General features: G+C 47.0%; 1 protein-coding gene across 1 annotated transcript; it reads right to left on the bottom strand.

Annotated features, from left to right (window-relative positions):
- Positions 1-14376: 14376 nt before the first annotated feature.
- Positions 14377-16767, bottom strand: LOC112886895. Its single transcript, XM_025952916.1, has 3 exons — positions 15457-16767; positions 14591-14634; positions 14377-14472 (listed from the first exon to the last, which is right to left on the bottom strand). Exon 1 carries the CDS (start codon positions 16745-16747, stop codon positions 15470-15472), a length of 1278 nt encoding a protein of 425 aa, XP_025808701.1. The 5' UTR covers positions 16748-16767; the 3' UTR covers positions 14377-14472; positions 14591-14634; positions 15457-15469.
- Positions 16768-20746: the final 3979 nt, after the last annotated feature.

Raw genomic sequence — 20746 nt, 5'->3', positions numbered from 1 at the left:
TTGACACTCAAGTATTGGAGGTGTTTGATTTCTAGACACAAATCAGGAAGACTGTATCTAATGATCATAATATGGAAGGAGCTGAAGAGATGGAGACAGAAATTTTCAAGAGGTGATTCAGAAAGGGGATCCTGCTTTCAGGTAGAAGAAGACACCAGTAATTGCTAACAAGCACTAGGTCCGAACGGAATCCCTATCCAATTCCCTAAGTGCTGAAAGAAATCTCCGAAACCTGACGGCATCTCATTATCCTTTGTGGATTGAAGCCCACACAATGCCACACTATTTAATTGGGCAGTTAAATTATGGGATGATCGGAAGCCACAAAGGCAGACTCGAAAAAAGAAAACTGCGACCCATGATTATTGGTAAAAACAGATCTTTCAAGGGTGCACCTGATGTTCAGGTTTGTGCTTCAATGATGCACCAAAAATAAGCAGGTTTTGAAACCGCATAGTTCGCATAAAAATTTTCTTTTAACAAAAAAAGCAGAGCTGTCCTACAGAGCAAGCAGTATCTAGAGTGTATTGTATGTGAAACATTTCAGCTGAATTACGATGTCACTGTCACGACCCAAAATTTAAAAGCACGAGATTAAAAAAAAAAAATTAAGCAACATCATCATGAGCATCATCCAAGCATTATGGGGCATCATATGCACTTAATTACATAATGCTCATCCATTTTCTTGTGTGAATTATGTGCAAGTTGTGAAGTAAGTTTAAATTTTGCTATGTGGCTGTGCCCCCAAATATTTTAATCAAATACTAGATTTCAAATGATGATTTGTAGATATTTTTGTGCAATTTTTGGATGCCTAACCCGAGCCATAAAATTCTTGGAAAATCTGAAAACTGCAATGTTGTTTGATTTTTTGTGAGCAATCCATATTAGATTTTTATGATCTTGTTGTTGCATTGTGTTCTTGATGATTTAATCTAGCTTCAGTAAAAATTTGGTGATTTTTGGAGCCCGGGAAGTGCACGTTTTTGAATTTGCAAGTTGAACTGTTGCCTTTTCCTTTTTTCCCCTCTTCCCGGCCCCACCTGTTAGCCCTCTCTCTCTCCCGCGCGCCCGGGCCCGCGCGTCAGCCTCCCCCTCCGCGCCGCCCGCGCCTCTGCGCCCGCCCGTTGGGCGCCCGCGCGGCGCGGCACGCCGGCGGCCGCTGGCTTGTCCAGCGTGGCCGCCGCCGCCCCCTCGTGTCCCGCGCGCCGCGCCTTTTCTCCTCCCCCGCGCTCGCCGCTTCCTCTTCCTCCTTCCCCATTCAAACCGCACGCCCCCGCCCCTTCCTCTCCCTCCGCTCCGAGCCGTCCGCCGCCGCCCCAATCCCCCGCCGTCGCTCCACCTCCGCCCGGTTGGCCGCGCCCGCACCCTCCCCTCCACCTACTCACCCGACCCCGGCCCTCAACCGCCCCCTTCCTTCACCGCCGTCGCTTCCCGACACGCGCCCCCGTCCGCCGCCGCCGCTCTCCGCCGTCCTGCTCTCCGCCGCCCCGCCTCGCTCGTCCGCGCTGCGGGTGAGCGCCCCCTCCGCGCTGCGCTGCCCGTGCGCGCTCCGCCTGGGCGCGTTCGCGCCCGTGGGCTGCGGCCCCGTGCCGGCCGCCGCGACGTCGCGCGCGCGCGCGCGTTCGCGTGCGGGCCGCGCCACGGCGCGCCCTGGCCGCGTCCGCGGCGGGTCAAGGCCGTGACTGGCCTTGACTCGGCCCCGCTCCTCCCCGGGCCCACCTGTCGGTGCCTGTTGGGTGCCGGCCCGGGTGGATCTTGCGCTGCCGCCTCGTTCTCCCTTTTATCATTTCATGTTGATCTTGTAAATTGCGTAGAAATTGCTGTAGATCTCCAAAAATTGTGAAATTTGTTTTGTTTGAATCCTCTGTAATAGATCTACTTAGATAAAATAATTTTATGCATGTTAGAGTCCTGTATTTTAAGTTGTAATTTATTCTTGTTAAACCAAGTTAATTGTTAATCTTATTTTATGGAGCTCTAAAAATGTCCAACTAAAGTTTGTTATATTCCCTGTAAAGTGCTTTTTCTCATAGTGCTAGTTGTGTAATTGTTCCAGTACTGTTTGACAGGTTTTTAATGTGTTTTTAGTTTTGCTGCTTGCAATCTTATAAAATGAATAACTTTTGTTAGAAAATTGATAAATTGATAAAACCACTTCTGTTACTTTTGTTACCATGTTATCTGTCTCCAGTAATTATTTGAGAACTTATAGATATGATTTGAGCATCTTTTAAGATTTAACTTGAGTTTAGCGGCTGAAATGTATAAATACCCTAGGTAATTCCACAAATATGTTTTTGATGCAAACTCAACTCTCATGAGTTTATTTTGAGATCCTTTGAGTGCATAGATTAAATCATGATTCATTCTTGCCATTTGTTGCATGAGCAAGTTTGCCTTCGGGCTTAGAATTTAATTAGTAATCGAACTTGTAGTGCAATGATGGTATTGCTTTCGCGTTGATGTGACATTTCTTTTCTATCATCATATCATTGCATATCATCTCATTTTCACATCATTGGCATCATCCTAATGCATACATTTCATTCATGCATTCTAGTGACCGAGACGCCGGAGGACGCACCCGTTGAGCCCACCGAGTTCGTTGAGACCGAGCCGGGAGCCGAGTGTGTGGTTGAGCAAGAAGAGAACCAAGGCAAGCAGCTAAGCATGATTCCTTGACCTATTTAACTTGCTTAAATTTAGTTATTTCACTTGGGTATCTATGCTTATGATAAATACTTATCTATTGCATCGTTGGTCCTATTTTCATGCAATGTCCTCCCTTGATTTGTATATCCATGTCCTTGGCACACGTAGCTAGTTGCAACTTAATTAACTAAATGCTTAGTTGTGCTTAGAGTTGGTATATATCTTGTAGGGAAAGTTGGAATAGGATCACTTGTTTCACCACCTTTGATTATCTTGATCATATTATCCGGTGTCGGGTTGTTGGTTGGATCGGTCTAGTTGGAAGTGTGTTTTTGGGGTTTGAGCGGAAGGTAGGGCCTAGAGAAAGGAGTCTCGGAGGCTTAGTCCGCTTAAACCGATTAAGGACCGTCCGTGGATGACCTTGGAAATTGAGCACTTATCGTACTACCACATATCCATTCATGGGGTGGATAAACCAAATACCCTCTAGTTTTAATCGTTGATGCACGGTCCTAGATGCGTGGCCGTGGGGCTTTGTAGAGAGCCTTAGGGGTGTCCCCGGTGGACCTAGGTAACTCTCCGCGCAAGTTAGGCGTGATGTTCAACGGTTAGAACTCGTCGGGAAAGGTTGACGCGAGTACCCCCTCACCCCACGTGATCGGTTGGGTGAGTCGCATGGTCCTTGTGTCGTGTGGGTAAAGTTGTACACCCTTGCAAGGTTAATAAATCAATTCGAATTGCCGCGCTCTCGGTTATGAGCAAGCTCAAGTTTCGATGAATTCTTCGTAGTTGTATCGATCTTGGTCGCATGTGGTTTATGATGCTTATGTCACCTCTTATGGTTGGTCAATGTTTAACTAAAATTTTATGGTGGGTTGGGCAAGATAATAAAAATGCTAGGATTGCTAGAATAGGTTTTGGTTAGGAAGTTCATGCTTATGCTAACAACTTAACCCTAAAGCCTTCTTGTGAGCCCTCATTTGCATACTCCTTGTTTATTTATTCGCGTAAGTCTTGCGAGTACCTTTGTACTCATGTTGCTATATTTCTTAACTAAGTTGCAGGTGAGCCGAAAATTGTTTTTGGCCACTTCTACCCCGCCGATCCCGGTGCGGGCGAGGAGTAGGTCCTTGTGGTGTCGACGGCGTCCTTGAGCAAGACTCCGTCTCGTTGCGCGTTTTATTTTTCCGCTGCGTACTCGTCTTTTGGGGAATTATCATGTCACACTAAACTTCATGAATTAGGTCCCTTTTAATTTGGATTGTGAGCCCAAGGCTTGTAACTTGTGTTGAACCTTAACTTCAATTTGAGCTTGCTGTTTAAAATTGCTCTTTGTGGTACAATGGCGAAATACTAGATTGTGAACGGTATGTGTATATGCATGATCTTGGGCATATGCTGGAGCACATACCGGGACTACCGGATTTGGCCTCATTTTGGGTGAATGTCGTGTTGGTCGTCGTGATTTAGATGTGGGTTAACACGTGGCACGCCGAAGCGCGAGCGCGTGTTAGCTCTCCTCTTAATTATAACGACCGGCGATTCGTCTAAAATGGTGTTAAATTGGGCGGTTCTCACAGCGGGTATCAGAGCCAGGTTCCACAAAGTGAACTTAAAAGTTTGCAAAAAGGGGGTTGAGAGCGAAATAAAATTGAATACTTGCATTAATATTTATTTTTCTAAAATTTGAACTTAAGGATTGATTGCTAACTTCCTCCCTTTGTCTTAGAGCTATTATTCTCTCTAATGCTTCACCTGTCAATTAAATATGCTTAATCTCTTATGTTTTGTTGAATAGATGGCCACTTTGATCATGGCGACTCGCGCTCCGGACACGATCGGGTTCCCGGCGATCCTCAACGAGATGTTGAGGAGCTCGCACTACTTTTTCCAGCCCGAGTATGAGGTCTATGCTCGCGGCTGTGGTGTTGGTTTGGTGGACTACATGGCGAGCCTCCACCTTGAGCCAAGGTGGATGGTGGGAGCTGTGAGGTACAACTTCCGCGCCTGTGGTACCTCCGTGCAGATGGTGATTCAAGAGGTGGCACGTGAAGCCATCGCCCGTCTTCGCTACGAGCACCGTGAGCTTTGGGAGGCTCCGTTCACCTACCTTCCGGTGAGGGGACCGGAGGATCCCATTGCTCATGTTGTCTCGCCTCCGATGGGACCGTACACTTTGGAGACGTGCATGGCGGACACCATTTCCGCCTACGAGATGGCGCACCGGAGTTTGGTATGGGAGTTGGAGGAGACAAGGAGTCGTCTCGTCCGTCTCCAATACCAAGTGGAGCCTTACCTTCGTTCGATGAAGTTGCCAAGGAAGATCATGGATGACTGGGCGCGGAACACTCCGCATGAGGAAGCACCTCCGTCGCACCGCTTTCCGCATGTGGTGGGTACTTGGGCCGAGACGCGGGGTTCATACAATCCCATTACGATGGGGTTGCCCGTGCGTCGGTTCCGCATGGTGCCCGCCACCTGCGCTAGTCTTTTGGGGTTTCCGGAGCCTTTCGACCCATGATGGCTTATCGACTAGAGAGAGGGAAAGTCGCCCATTAGTCCAAGTGCTAGTAGGAGGGACGTGGCACTTGGGGTAATGCGGTTGTAAGGTGGAACTAAGCGCTAGGACGTTAAGACGCGCTCATTTTGTGATGGTTAAACTCTTTTGGATGCTTGTGAGCTAAGGTCAAGTTAATCGCATGATTATGGTTATGCCTCGATGTGTTATTAGTATTTTAATTATGTGAGTTAATCGAATGTTTTCATGCGTGCTTCCTTAAGAGTTATATATGAGCCATATATTATCATGTGGAAACGATGTGAGGTGACGACATATTGCACTCATATGTTGCATGCATGCACGCATACACATATAACAATTATAAATCTTGTGGGTGACCGTTTCCCGTCTTTCTTGCTCTCTAAATCTGCCCTAGTGACTCTGAATGGTGATGATCAAATCTTTGACACTCGTCACATTATTACATTTTCTTGATAAGTTACCATTCGAATCACAATCTTAAGTCAAGTCATTATCTACGCCTTATCGTTCCATCGTTCTCCTTAAGATTATCATTTCTTCCTCGGTTGCTAACTTATCTTAAATTCTTGCTAGGATGAATTTGCGTTCGGGAACCGGCGCGAACCGCGGGAACGGTTCGGGTGGGAATAACAATAACAACAACAACAACAACAACAACAACAACAACAACAACAACAACAACGATCTTCCCGGACCTCCCGTCCACCCCACTTTCGCGGATGTGCTCGCCCAACAAACTCAACTACTTGGGCAATTGGTCAATCATATCGGCAACTTGGGCAATATTGGAATTCAAGCTCCTAGGGAGGAGCCGCAAGTAAATAAGTTTGGGGATTTCTTCCGCACCAACCCACCTATCTTCCGTGGCTCCAAGGATCCTCTTGACGCGGATTTTTGGCTTCACGTCATTGAAGAGAAGCTTAATCTCATCCAATGTGATGAGCATGATAAGGTCTTATTCGCCGCTCACCAACTCCATGATGCCCCGGGGGCTTGGTGGCGGAATTGGAAGGCTTCTCAACCCGCCAATCATCGTTTCACGTGGGAAGGATTCCGGACGGCTTTTAGCTCCTTCCATATTCCTAAAGGTATCATCGACATCAAGAAAAAGGAATTCCTCAACCTCACCCAAGACCATCGGGATGTAATGGCTTATGTCAATGCCTTCAACACTCTATCACAATATGCACCCGATGAAGTGTCCTCCGATGCCAAGAAGCGGGAGAGGTTCTATGACGGCCTCTCGGAAGAGCTACAAGACAAGCTATCCACCACCAAGTTTGATGATTTCAATGACATGGTGAATATTGCTATCCGCGCCGAGCACAAGATGAAGAGACTCGAAGCTAAGCACAAGCGTCCCGCTCCTACCTCGGCGGGTGGTAGCTCATCTCGCCCACATGTGGGGCCTCAACCTCCCCCACCGCGCGCGCCGGGTGCGCAACCACCGCGCCCGATGTGGGTGGTACGTCATCCTCAACCACCTCAAGGACAATCCCCAAGGCCGGCTAATGCCTTTTGGAACAACCCAAGCGGCGCTCCAAGGGGTCCGTGCTACAATTGTGGTGGCACGGGTCACATCTCCAAGTATTGCCCTTCACCAAGGCAAGGCGGCACCTCCAATGCACCAAGACCGAACAACCCTCCACCGCAAGCCCCACGCCAAGGAGCCAAGCCATCGCAAGCTCCTAAGCGTGGCCGTCTCAACTACACCACCGCGGAAGAGGTTCCGGACGATGCCGAAGTGCTCATGGGTACGCTTCTTATAAACTCCCATCCCGCCCTCGTTCTTTTTGATTCCGGAGCAACCCTTTCCTTCATTAACAAGAAATTCATGATGCATAGCAAACTCCAAATGCAAACCCTCCCACAACCTTACCACATAGAATCACCGGGTGGGGAAATCATCTCCAAGCACTTTGTAGATAAGGTCCCAATTCTTATTGAGGGAGCCACTTTTCGAGCAAATCTTCTCATCCTAGATAAGCTAGGCTTAGATGTAATTCTTGGGATGAATTGGTTGGGAAAACATGATGGGGTTATCAAATGTGGGCCACGCACCATCGATCTCTTGCACCCCTCCGGGGATAGGGTTCTCCTCTCTCTCGCCACAAAGAAAGCTTGTCTCTATTCCTTGGCGGGTACCGAAACCACGGCGTTGGAAGATATTCCCGTGGTTTGCGAGTATCCGGATGTCTTTCCGGAAGAATTACCGGGCATGCCTCCCGATCGTGAGGTGGAGTTCGTTATTGAATTAATGCCCGGGACGGCTCCCATTTCCAAACGTCCCTACCGTATGCCAACTAATGAGCTAAGAGAATTGAAAGAGCAACTCAAGGTCCTTTTGGATAAGGGTTTTATTCGTCCGAGCTCCTCCCCTTGGGGATGCCCGGCTCTCTTTGTGAAGAAGAAGGATGATAGTCTACGGATGTGCGTCGACTACCGTCCGTTGAATGAGGTCACCGTCAAGAATAAGTATCCCCTTCCTTGAATCGATATCTTGTTTGACCAATTATCGGGAGCTTGCTATTTCTCCAAGATTGATCTAAGGTTGGGGTATCATCAAATTAAAATTCGTCAAGAAGATATTCCGAAAACGGCTTTCTCTACTAGATATGGTCTCTATGAATACACCGTCATGTCCTTTGGCCTCACCAACGCCCCGGCGTATTTCATGTACTTAATGAATAGTATCTTCATGGAGGAACTCGATATCTTCGTGGTTATTTTTATTGATGATATTCTTATCTACTCGAAGACTCGGGATGATCATGCTCACCATATCCATATTGTGTTACAAAAACTTCGGAAGCATCGTCTTTATGCCAAGTTTAGCAAGTGCGAGTTTTGGCTCGAGAAAGTATCCTTCCTTGGTCACATTCTTTCCAAGGATGGCGTCGCCGTCGATCCTAGCAAGGTGCAAGATGTTCTTGATTGGAAGCAACCTCGAAGCATCACCGATATTCGGAGTTTTCTTGGGCTTGCGGGATATTATCGCCGGTTCATAGAAAACTTCTCAAAAATTGCCAAGCCCATGACCGAATTGTTGAGAAATGGGGTCAAGTTCGAATGGTCTCAAGCGTGCGAAGAAGCCTTTCAAACTCTTAAAGATCGTCTTACTACCGCTCCCGTTCTAGCTCAACCAAATATTCACAAGAACTTTGATGTCTATTGTGACGCCTCTCGCGTCGGTCTTAGTTGTGTTCTTATGCAAGAAGGCCAAGTGGTGGCTTATGCCTCTCGTCAACTCAAGCGACATGAAGAAAATTATCCAACCCATGATTTGGAGCTTGCGGCCGTGGTCCATGCTCTAAAAATTTGGCGTCACTATCTTCTTGGAAATCATTGCAATATCTACACCGATCACAAGAGCCTTAAATATATCTTCACCCAATCCGATCTCAACATGAGGCAACGTCGATGGCTTGAGTTAATCAAAGATTATGATCTTGAAGTCCACTATCATCCCGGCAAGGCGAATGTCGTTGCCGATGCACTAAGCCGCAAGGCTCAATGCAATTGTTTGACCATGGGACCTCCTCTTCATACTCTTTGTGATGAATTCCAGAAACTTGAATTAGGAATGGTCAAGGAAGGTCATCTCGGTGCTCTCATAATCAAGTCCAATCTCTATGATCAAATTAAGGAAGCTCAAAGAAATAACAAAGGTATGGCCCGAATTCGTACACTCATGAAGGAGGGTAAAGCTCAATGTTTTTCTTATGATGATCAAGGGGTCCTATTCTTTGGGAAACGTATTGTCGTGCCTAAGGATCACAACTTGAGGCGCTTAATTCTTGATGAGGCTCATAATTCTCAATTCTCGATTCACCCGGGTAGCACAAAAATGTTTCAAGACCTCAAGCAAAGGTTTTGGTGGACTCGCATGAAGCGGGAAATCGCTCGATATGTCGCCGAGTGCGATGTTTGCCAAAGGGTTAAAGCTGTGCATCTCAAACCGGCCGGTACCCTTCAACCTTTGCCTATTCCATCATGGAAGTGGGAAAATATTGGAATGGACTTTATCACCGGGTTGCCGAAGACTATTCATGGGTATGATTCCATTTGGGTAATTGTTGACCGCTTAACCAAATCGGCTCATTTTCTTCCGGTCAAGACTACCTATCGAGCCAAGCAATATGCGGAATTGTATCTCACCCGCATTGTATGTCTTCATGGTGTTCCCAAAACAATTGTCTCCGATCGTGGTCCTCAATTTGTTGCCCACTTTTGGAGAAGTCTTCATGAAGCCATGGGAACCGACCTCACCTATAGTACCGCTTACCACCCTCAAACCGATGGCCAAACCGAGAGGGTGAATCAAATCCTTGAAGATATGTTACGGGCTTGTGTTCTAGTATATGAGAAGAAGTGGGCCACTTGTTTGCCATTTGCGGAATTCTCTTATAATAATAGCTATCAAGCAAGTATCAAGATGTCCCCCTTTGAAGCTCTTTATGGACGGCGTTGTAGAACGCCCATCAATTTGTCCGAATCCGGGGAATGGCCTTTCTTTGGCCCGGATTTGGTAAAAGATGCCGAAGACCAAGTTAAAATCATTCGCGAAAATCTTCGCATTGCTCAATCCCGTCAAAAGCTATATGCCGATCGTCGCCGCCGTGAACTCCATTTTAAGGTTGGTGACTATGTTTATCTTAAGGTCTCTCCTTTCAAGGGTACTCGTCGCTTCCGGGTCAAGGGTAAATTGGCACCTCGTTTCGTCGGACCTTTTCAAGTCACTAAAAGGATTGGAATGGTGGCTTATCAATTGGATCTTCCCCAATCACTTTCCACCGTTCACAATGTGTTTCATATCTCGCAATTGAAGAAATGCCTTCGTGTTCCTACCGACGCCATCGACCTTGAATCACTCAATCTCCAAGCGGGTCTTACCTACGAAGAGCATCCTATTGCCATCCTAGATCATGTTGAAAGGAATGTAAAGCGAAGTATGGTGAAGTTTGTGAAAGTTCAATGGAGCAACCACTCCGAAGACGAAGCCACATGGGAATGCGAGGATCGTTTGCGTCAAGACTACCCCGACTTCTTCTTCCAATGAGTGAGTCCTCAAGCTTCTCCCACCACACCCAACTTTCTTTAAGAAGTTCATCCTTCTAGATATCTTATATGTGTACGCAATCACCATCGAAGAGAAAGTAAGGATGCCCTACCACGCCACACCACCCATGCCTTGTACATCCTCCCTCCGATGTTATCTTGTCTAGGTGAATATGGCCTTATTGCACTTGAAGACTTATCGTTCGCTATCTACCAAATCTCGGGACGAGATTTTCTTAAGGGGGGGAGAATTGTCACGACCCAAAATTTAGAAGCACGAGATTAAAAAAAAAAATTAAGCAACATCATCATGAGCATCATCCAAGCATTATGGGGCATCATATGCACTTAATTACATAATGCTCATCCATTTTCTTGTGTGAATTATGTGCAAGTTGTGAAGTAAGTTTAAATTTTTCTATGTGGCTGTGCCCCCAAATATTTTAATCAAATACTAGATTTCAAATGATGATTTGTAGATATTTTTGTGCAATTTTTGGATGCCTAACCCGAGCCATAAAATTCTTGAAAAATCTGAAAACTGCAATGTTGTTTGATTTTTTGTGAGCAATCCATATTAGATTTTTATGATCTTGTTGTTGCATTGTGTTCTTGATGATTTAATCTAGCTTCAGTAAAAATTTGGTGATTTTTCGAGCCCGGGAAGTGCACGTTTTTGAATTTGCAAGTTGAACTGTTGCCTTTTCCTTTTTTCCCCTCTTCCCGGCCCCACCTGTCAGCCCTCTCTCTCTCCCGCGCGCCCGGGCCCGCGCGTCAGCCTCCCCCTCCGCGCCGCCCGCGCCTCTGCGCCCGCCCGTTGGGCGCCCGCGCGGCGCGGCACGCCGGCGGCCGCTGGCTTGTCCAGCGTGGCCGCCGCCGCCCCCTCGTGTCCCGCGCGCCGCGCCTTTTCTCCTCCCCCGCGCTCGCCGCTTCCTCTTCCTCCTTTCCCGTTCAAACCGCACGCCCCCACCCCTTCCTCTCCCTCCGCTCCGAGCCGTCCGCCGCCGCCCCAATCCCCCGCCGTCGCTCCACCTCCGCCCGGTTGGCCGCGCCCGCACCCTCCCCTCCACCTACTCACCCGACCCCGGCCCTCAACCGCCCCCTTCCTTCACCGCCGTCGCTTCCCGACGCGCGCCCCCGTCCGCCGCTGCCGCTCTCCGCCGTCCTGCTCTCCGTCGCCCCGCCTCGCTCGTCCGCGCTGCGGGTGAGCGCCCCCTCCGCGCTGCGCTGCCCGTGCGCGCTCCGCCTGGGCGCGTTCGCGCCCGTGGGCTGCGGCCCCGTGCCGGCCGCCGTGACGTCGCGCGCGCGCGCGCGTTCGCGTGCGGGCCGCGCCACGGCGCGCCCTGGCCGCGTCCGCGGCGGGTCAAGGCCGTGATTGGCCTTGACTCGGCCCCGCTCCTCCCCGGGCCCACCTGTCGGTGCCTGTTGGGTGCCGGCCCGGGTGGATCTTGCGCTGCCGCCTCGTTCTCCCTTTTATCATTTCATGTTGATCTTGTAAATTGCATAGAAATTGCTGTAGATCTCCAAAAATTGTGAAATTTGTTTTGTTTGAATCCTCTGTAATAGATCTACTTAGATAAAATAATTTTATGCATGTTAGAGTCCTGTATTTTAAGTTGTAATTTATTCTTGTTAAACCAAGTTAATTGTTAATCTTATTTTATGGAGCTCTAAAAATGTCCAACTAAAGTTTGTTATATTCCCTGTAAAGTGCTTTTTCTCATAGTGCTAGTTGTGTAATTGTTCCAGTACTGTTTGACAGGTTTTTAATGTGTTTTTAGTTTTGCTGCTTGCAATCTTATAAAATGAATAACTTTTGTTAGAAAATTGATAAATTGATAAAACCACTTCTGTTACTTTTGTTACCATGTTATCTGTCTCCAGTAATTATTTGAGAACTTATAGAGATGATTTGAGCATCTTTTAAGATTTAACTTGAGTTTAGCGGCTGAAATGTATAAATACCCTAGGTAATTCCACAAATATGTTTTTGATGCAAACTCAACTCTCATGAGTTTATTTTGAGATCCTTTGAGTGCATAGATTAAATCATGATTCATTCTTGCCATTTGTTGCATGAGCAAGTTTGCCTTCGGGCTTAGAATTTAATTAGTAATCGAACTTGTAGTGCAATGATGGTATTGCTTTCGCGTTGATGTGACATTTCTTTTCTATCATCATATCATTGCATATCATCTCATTTTCACATCATTGGCATCATCCTAATGCATACATTTCATTCATGCATTCTAGTGACCGAGACGCCGGAGGACGCACCCGTTGAGCCCACCGAGTTCGTTGAGACCGAGCCGGGAGCCGAGTGTGTGGTTGAGCAAGAAGAGAACCAAGGCAAGCAGCTAAGCATGATTCCTTGACCTATTTAACTTGCTTAAATTTAGTTATTTCACTTGGGTATCTATGCTTATGATAAATACTTATCTATTGCATCGTTGGTCCTATTTTCATGCAATGTCCTCCCTTGATTTGTATATCCATGTCCTTGGCACACGTAGCTAGTTGCAACTTAATTAACTAAATGCTTAGTTGTGCTTAGAGTTGGTATATATCTTGTAGGGAAAGTTGGAATAGGATCACTTGTTTCACCACCTTTGATTATCTTGATCATATTATCCGGTGTCGGGTTGTTGGTTGGATCGGTCTAGTTGGAAGTGTGTTTTTGGGGTTTGAGCGGAAGGTAGGGCCTAGAGAAAGGAGTCTCGGAGGCTTAGTCCGCTTAAACCGATTAAGTACCGTCCGTGGATGACCTTGGAAATTGAGCACTTATCGTACTACCACATATCCATTCATGGGGTGGATAAACCAAATACCCTCTAGTTTTAATCGTTGATGCACGGTCCTAGATGCGTGGCCGTGGGGCTTTGTAGAGAGCCTTAGGGGTGTCCCCGGTGGACCTAGGTAACTCTCCGCGCAAGTTAGGCGTGATGTTCAACGGTTAGAACTCGTCGGGAAAGGTTGACGCGAGTACCCCCTCACCCCACGTGATCGGTTGGGTGAGTCGCATGGTCCTTGTGTCGTGTGGGTAAAGTTGTACACCCTTGCAAGGTTAATAAATCAATTCGAATTGCCGCGCTCTCGGTTATGAGCAAGCTCAAGTTTCGACGAATTCTTCGTAGTTGTATCGATCTTGGTCGCATGTGGTTTATGATGCTTATGTCACCTCTTATGGTTGGTCAATGTTTAACTAAAATTTTATGGTGGGTTGGGCAAGATAATAAAAATGCTAGGATTGCTAGAATAGGTTTTGGTTAGGAAGTTCATGCTTATGCTAACAACTTAACCCTAAAGCCTTCTTGTGAGCCCTCATTTGCATACTCCTTGTTTATTTATTCGCGTAAGTCTTGCGAGTACCTTTGTACTCATGTTGCTATATTTCTTAACTAAGTTGCAGGTGAGCCGGAAATTGTTTTTGGCCACTTCTACCCCGCCGATCCCGGTGCGGGCGAGGAGTAGGTCCTTGTGGTGTCGACGGCGTCCTTGAGCAAGACTCCGTCTCGTTGCGCGTTTTATTTTTCCGCTGCGTACTCGTCTTTTGGGGAATTATCATGTCACACTAAACTTCATGAATTAGGTCCCTTTTAATTTGGATTGTGAGCCCAAGGCTTGTAACTTGTGTTGAACCTTAACTTCAATTTGAGCTTGCTGTTTAAAATTGCTCTTTGTGGTACAATGGCGAAATACTAGATTGTGAACGGTATGTGTATATGCATGATCTTGGGCATATGCTGGAGCACATACCGGGACTACCGGGTTTGGCCTCATTTTGGGTGAATGTCGTGTTGGTCGTCGTGATTTAGATGTGGGTTAACACGTGGCACGCCGAAGCGCGAGCGCGTGTTAGCTCTCCTCTTAATTATAACGACCGGCGATTCGTCTAAAATGGTGTTAAATTGGGCGGTTGTCACAGTCACAGACAGAGTTAAGTAGCAAACATGAAAATGGAACTGAAATTGAATCAAGCCATAGAAGCTTCATTTAACTAACAGCAAAACGAAGTCATAGCTAACATACGTGTTACGACACATCACATGGAAGCTATTGCCACAAAGATAATTCGTACATGCAGATATAACTAAACTTCATTTCAAATAATTCATACATGCTAAAAGAAATGGATGGTATTAAACCAGCTGCAGCAGTTCCATGTCCAAAGGATTTGTGAATGACTTAGCAAAACCAAGAAGTGATAATTTGACCTGAAATGCAAAGGAATTACTTTAGTTTGTGCCAGAGCAGCATGCAAATTAATGTGAATCATTTACAGGCTGTGAGTCAGAATGTGAAGGTTACTAGTATAACACATTGCTGAAGTACCTGATGAAATCTATGCCACCACAAAATACCAAATCAATGACTACCTGAAACTCGCATGATACAGAAATGCATTAATCAGTACAGAATACATTAAGAGGAAAATCTCATGATCAGACACATTGTAATGTCAAAGGGTCAACGCACATTAAGCAAATAAGGTTACTTGGTGAATTTGTACAATTCTTTAGTTTACAAAAAAATAAGGGAATTTCAATGAGATAACTAGAGACCATATAATAAGATGAACTCAAAGGACGGGTAATGATAAGAAAACAGTCTCAGTTAAAATTCCATATAAATTATCTCTTGCAAGCCATCCGAATTGAAGTGCATTCATTTACAGAGCGTTCAACAGCAGCTAACCACAAATTGTAACCTGAAAATTCAAATGAGAGAAGCTATCTCTGTACTTGAATATTCTAGAAGTAATTATTTCTCACCTAAAACAATTGTATTTCTTACTGAAGATTTACCAATGGTAACTTAGTAATTACTGGGAAAAATGAACTACAAACAAACTACAGAGCATTTCTTATTGAAATTTGCCAATATTATATCAATATCTCAAATGTCAAGAAATAGCAATTACAGCTCGAGCCAATCATTTAGGTACAATTGTACAAAGTCACAACTAGAGAAACTAAACAGACTAGTTTGTCTCAATGATGGTTAGATATATGATTTATAATTTGGTCCCATTCAATAAGAAATAAACATATATAGTTATATACACCAACATATCTGGAATTCATGGATATTTAACTGAGGTGACCGAACTGACACTGATATTTAAATAGCATTATCTAATAGACTGGAACAGAAGAAAAATAAAAAACAAGCGATGAATAGATCAAATAGAAGATTACCCTCTCTAGTGCGTTAAACATCAAGATGAACATTCTGATCCTCATCTGGTCCAAGCAGAGGCTCCAAGCGCATGAAGAATGGAAATGCAGGACCTCTATGAGGGTCTTCTGGGTTGTTGGGGAACACTGACATCTTCATGGTTCTCATATTCAACACAAGAAAGTAGGAATTAGCCTTCCTGATTGACCAGAACTCCATGTAGACATAGCCAGCCCTTGCCGCCAAGACGCGTACCCTCTTCATCCACTCAGCACGGCGGATTTTCTTCATCCACTCATTCAGCAAGGAAAAATCCTTCTTGAGCACCCATCCACCGACGCTGTTGCGGACCCAGAGCTGAAGGCACTGCTCCTTGCTGGAGAAGAGACACAGGCCACCATGCTCTGGCATATCGGCCACACAGTAGGATTCCCCTGCGGGGAACGGAGCAGTGATGACTGACCATTCCATGGTGGTCGTGTCAAGCACCATGATCCTCTCAACCGGATTGAAGTGTCTGTCCTTCTTGGTGTTCGACCTCCAGTAAGCAAACCGGCCAGCGGCCATTCCGTCGCTGGAGAACGAGTGAATCTTGTCGAATATCTCATGCTCGTATGTGACATCGCCCTTTTCCAGCTTGACCCTTTCCATATTGATTTTAACCCATTTGCCGCTGCGGGAGGAGAATACGGCGCCCCTGAAATCAAAGCCGATGACTAAGAAGGACCCATCGGCCTCGTCGACGACAATGGCGTAGCGGACCACGTGGGTGCACGCGCGGAAGACGCCGTCTGGACGAAGGAAGACAGCGGTCCGCGAGATGGGGTCGTAGACGGCGAGGTCGAGGCCGTCGCGGCCGCGGGAGAGGAGGAGGCGGCCGCCGTCGCAGCCGCGGAGGCGCCACTCGTCCCAGTCGTATCCCTCCTCCTCGTCGTCCGAATCGACGGCTGGGAGATCCTCGAAGAAGAAATCGCCGTCCGCGGCGGCCGCGGCCAGATTGGGGTTGCGGGTGGCGTGGACGAAGAAGAGGTTGGGGGAGCGGTAGGGGGAGGGCATATCACCGCGGTCAGTGAGGAGGAACCCGACAAGCGGGGGCCGGCGGAGGGCGTCGAATCGGCGGAAGACGGCGGGGTCGGAGGCCACGCGGTGCCATTGCTTGCAGGCAAGGGCGGCGCTGGCGAGCGATGCCATGTCGGGGAGCCGGAGGAGGATCTCACCGAGGAAGTCATCGCCGAGGGCCGCAATCGGCGGCGCAGGCGAGGGCTTGGGCTTCTTGGTGGCGCCGCCAACTGTTCCCTCGCACGGTTCCATTTTCCGTGGTGCTCCAGAGACGGAGATTTGGCCTTGGATTTGATTTGGTAACTTGCCTTCTACCCTAACCGGAGTATCGTGTAAGGGGAATTTTTTTCGCGCCAAAACATTTTAGTTTGGCGCCAAGACACAAAGATATTGGATGGGCTGGCCTAGTGGACTCATCAAAATCAAGCATACATGGCGGGCACAGGTACTCAAATGGAAATATTTCAAGCTTTTCAATGGGTTAGACCTTATAGTTTTGTACATAATTATATTGTAGCCCTTGATTCTTTTTATTTAACACTTTTAATTATTTTTTCTCGCATTTAAGGCCATGCAAACTTATTTAATACGTTTCTTTAGCGTTTTAAGTCCAATTGAGGGCTTCCTTGTTTCGTTACGATATTTGTAACGCGTAGAATTAGGTTTTGTGCTTTATTTCACCTTGTTGCATCATTTGGTGTACTATTCATAGCTGTACTTGTTTATTTGTTTGCATATTGTGTCGATGCTTGTCGCGAGCAGAAAGGAACACAATTCAAGAGCATTAAGTACTAATAATTTCAAGAACAAGAGTTAAAAATACTGAGCAACTATTATTTGGAATTAAAAAGCAAATGTTCCGTGGTCATGCCTAGGTTTTATCTTTCTCGTTGTGTGTCTACTGCTTAGTTTCTTTAATTGGTTCTGGTTGTGTTACACTTGTGTGTAGTTTATACAAATGTTAATTGCAAGATCACTCGTATTAATTGGAACATAGAGTGACGTTCTATGAAAATTGTGCAACGACAGAACTAAATGGATTTGGTCTTGGTTAAGTTAAAAACTCTAGCTTGTCTATAGCTTATCAGAAGGCGTAAGAGGGTGGCTTAGGTTTAACACGGTACTCGTCCTGTCAAAGGAGTTGGTATGCCCGCATGGTATATATGCTTTGAGATTGTACACTTGCCTAGATGCTGAAACCTCGCAGGCTACTACGGGTTAGGAAGTCTTTGTATAGACCTCATAGTGCGCTGCGTATCACACACATCCCTATAATGTGTGGGCGAAATGGCTGTCCCCAGTGAATGGTGTCACGACTTGTAGGTAAGATGCGCAACCTCTGCAGATTATCTTAAATTGATATATCAGCTGCGCTCACGGTTAAGAGCGGCATTGATCCTGACCATATTAATGAACTTTGAAGATGAATTAAATTGTGGTTCATGCTTTTAGTTATGGATATATGCTTATGTTGGTGTTGGACTATTGGTCGATAAAATTTTGTTAGTCGATATAACTTATCCCGACGCCACTTTTACCCACCAATAGTGACGGGCCCAGGAACCCAGGGGCCCAGCGGGTCCACTTCCTGCCACAACTTTAGATGGTCTAAAATCATGCGTGGATCAAACGGACGCCCTCCTAGGCTGTGACTTTCTCCAGGCCGTCCAGGCCCACTGTCCCGACCTGTCGGGACCGGTCGGCTGGAGCCTCGGCCCGCGTCCCCGACCGATGCGACGACCAAGACTTAGGTCCGCACTATGGTTCCGACCTAAAACGCCAACCGAACTCCGCCACGCACGTGTCACTTTCCCCGACCGACCAGGTCGAAGGCCCGCCAGGCCTCGCACACTGGCCGTTCTCGGGGCCAGGTGCTGAGGATAAGGACGGACATGCCAGAGTCAACTTGCCGTACAGGCTAACCACTCCCCTCACGGGGGTTACACTCCCTCTTACTGCCGCTGCAGGAGGACACTATTTCACTTGCCCATCCTCGCGAAGGGACGGGACGCAACGCCATCACAATGTGGCGGGCACGCCTCCATCACAACGGAGTGATGGGGCATGGCGCCAGGGATGGAACGTGACTACCGTACCGTACTTATCGTCGCACGCTGGCCCCCCGATCGACGGAGCATGACGCACAAGGACGAGATAAGACGGCCGTCCCACGACGCAGGACTTGGATGGTGGTCATCGGAAGGCCCCGACTGACAGAGTTGATGGTCCCAACTGACAGAGCTGGTGACCCCGACTGGCGAAGCAAGGAACATCCTCCCTATCCACCTCACTCTTTCTACCTTTAGTCCCTGTTATCACCATAATTTAGACAGGTTGGAAGTGGGTCGTGGAGCAAGATAGATTTGAAGGATAGTTATAATGGGCTTGCGAATCGGACACTGTGCAGGTGTTTTGGGCCCAGGGTGGCCGTGTATCTAGATAGGTATGTATGTTTAAATAGTTTAGATAGAGATAGTGTTGTCGGTCAAAACCAGCCGGCGGGCAGCGACAGGCAACACGAGGAGCCGGGAGGCTTCCGGGACGGCTGGTGGGCCCCGGTCCCTCGGTCAACGGCCCAGTGATCTGGCGCGCGCCCTGGCTGAGAGTCGCTAGGCGTGCCACCTGATCCTGCACCCGATCAGGAGGGTGTGACGTGTCGTACTCCTGTGTGCACAGACATGTGTAAAGATTAGTCCGAGCCGTGATCGGCTCATCATCTCCTCCCCGGCATCGGCTATGAAGAGCCGATTGCATCAACGCCGGATTGGATCTTCGAAACGGGCAATATAGACACATATTTAAATAAAACTTGCTTCATAAATAACAATCTAATCCAATCTATGACGACCAAGCTCTCACTGCACGATCGGAACATCCTACACGTAATTGAGCCTAACAAGTACACGAAAGCATCGACAAAAACGATCCAAACAGAGAACAAGGAAACAACTGAAAGCCGATCCCTGACACATCCTCCATTCAAGCGATAAGCCGATACAGAGCATACTATCGGATCATTCAACTCGTTTGCAAGGCCTAATCATGCACATATCGAACCAAGCTTCTAAATAAATAGAAACCAGCCATAACAGATTGGATCTACTGATAACTACGAAACAAGACAAAACCATCGTATCTATGAACGGACACGACGATCAAACATGCGAGAGCAACATATAAAGCACGGTTAAAACACAAAAGGAAAAGATTACTCAACGCATGCCAGGATAAACAACGCTACTCGCCATCTACAAGGCTTCAGCACAAGCAACGTATGAACGAACGAGTAAGGGTGACGCTACCCCCGATCACGCAGAGCGTGATCGAGGTCGCATGGCACTTACCCGATGAAAAACCCTAGAATAGGGGAGGCGATACGCCGAGAGTTGATGATGAATGATTCTGTTTCTTGTTTATTCATGGTACATATTTATAGTCCGTAGACTTGTTCTCTTTAACTAACCCTAACCTAACACGACACGAATCTTAACTACTTATTCCTAATTTACACGGCCTTACGGCCTCCATCTTCCGTACGGGGCCCAATTTGCAAGCTTTGTCACGACTGCCTTCTAAGCCCATCTTGCTCCATGGCCTACTTCTGGCCCGGTCAAAATACGGCGATAACAGATAGTTAAGATTTGTGTCGTGTTTGGTTAGGGTTGGTTAGGAAAGGAAAGTTTACGGACTATAAATATGTATCTTGGGAAACAATAAGAAGAATCAATCATTCATCAACAACTCTCGGCGCATCGCCACCCCTATTCTAGGGTTTCTCGGGTAAGTGCCGTGTAGCCCCGATCACGCTTTATCGGGGCATCATCGCCCTTGCTTGTTTGCTTTGTGTGTTCCTCGTTCTGAAGCATTGTTGATGGCGAGTAGCACTAGTTATCTTGAGACGCATAGAGTAACGTTAGTTTCTTCATATTTTAATCGTGCTTTGCTTGTTACCTATGAGCATTCAGCGGTCATCGTACTCGAGCCCGGGTGCAAGGGCCGCGCCTTGCTTTGTTCTTGTTAGTGGATCCAATTTGTTGTGGTTAGTCTTTGATTATCAAAGATTTAGTTTAATATCTGCATAATTAGGCCCTGCAAACGAGTTGAAAGTTCCGGCAGTATGATTGGTGTTTGGTAACAGCTTAAAAAGAGATTGTTCCGGAAATTGGCTTTTTGGTTGGTTTTTAGGCCTCTGTTTAGGTTGTTCTTTCATTGCCTTTTGGTATTTGTTAGGCTCAATCACGTGTAAGATGT

This window comes from Panicum hallii, chromosome 3 (assembly GCF_002211085.1).
Source record: "Panicum hallii strain FIL2 chromosome 3, PHallii_v3.1, whole genome shotgun sequence".
In the NCBI taxonomy this organism is placed as follows: domain Eukaryota; kingdom Viridiplantae; phylum Streptophyta; class Magnoliopsida; order Poales; family Poaceae; genus Panicum; species Panicum hallii.
The sequence above is the reverse complement of the archived record's forward strand: the minus strand, read 5'-3'. Positions and strand labels throughout refer to the sequence as shown.

Excerpts from the sequence above, each read along its gene's own strand:
- LOC112886895 (XM_025952916.1), bottom strand. The coding sequence starts at position 16,747 with ATGGAACCGTGCGAGGGAACAGTTGGCGGCGCCACCAAGAAGCCCAAG.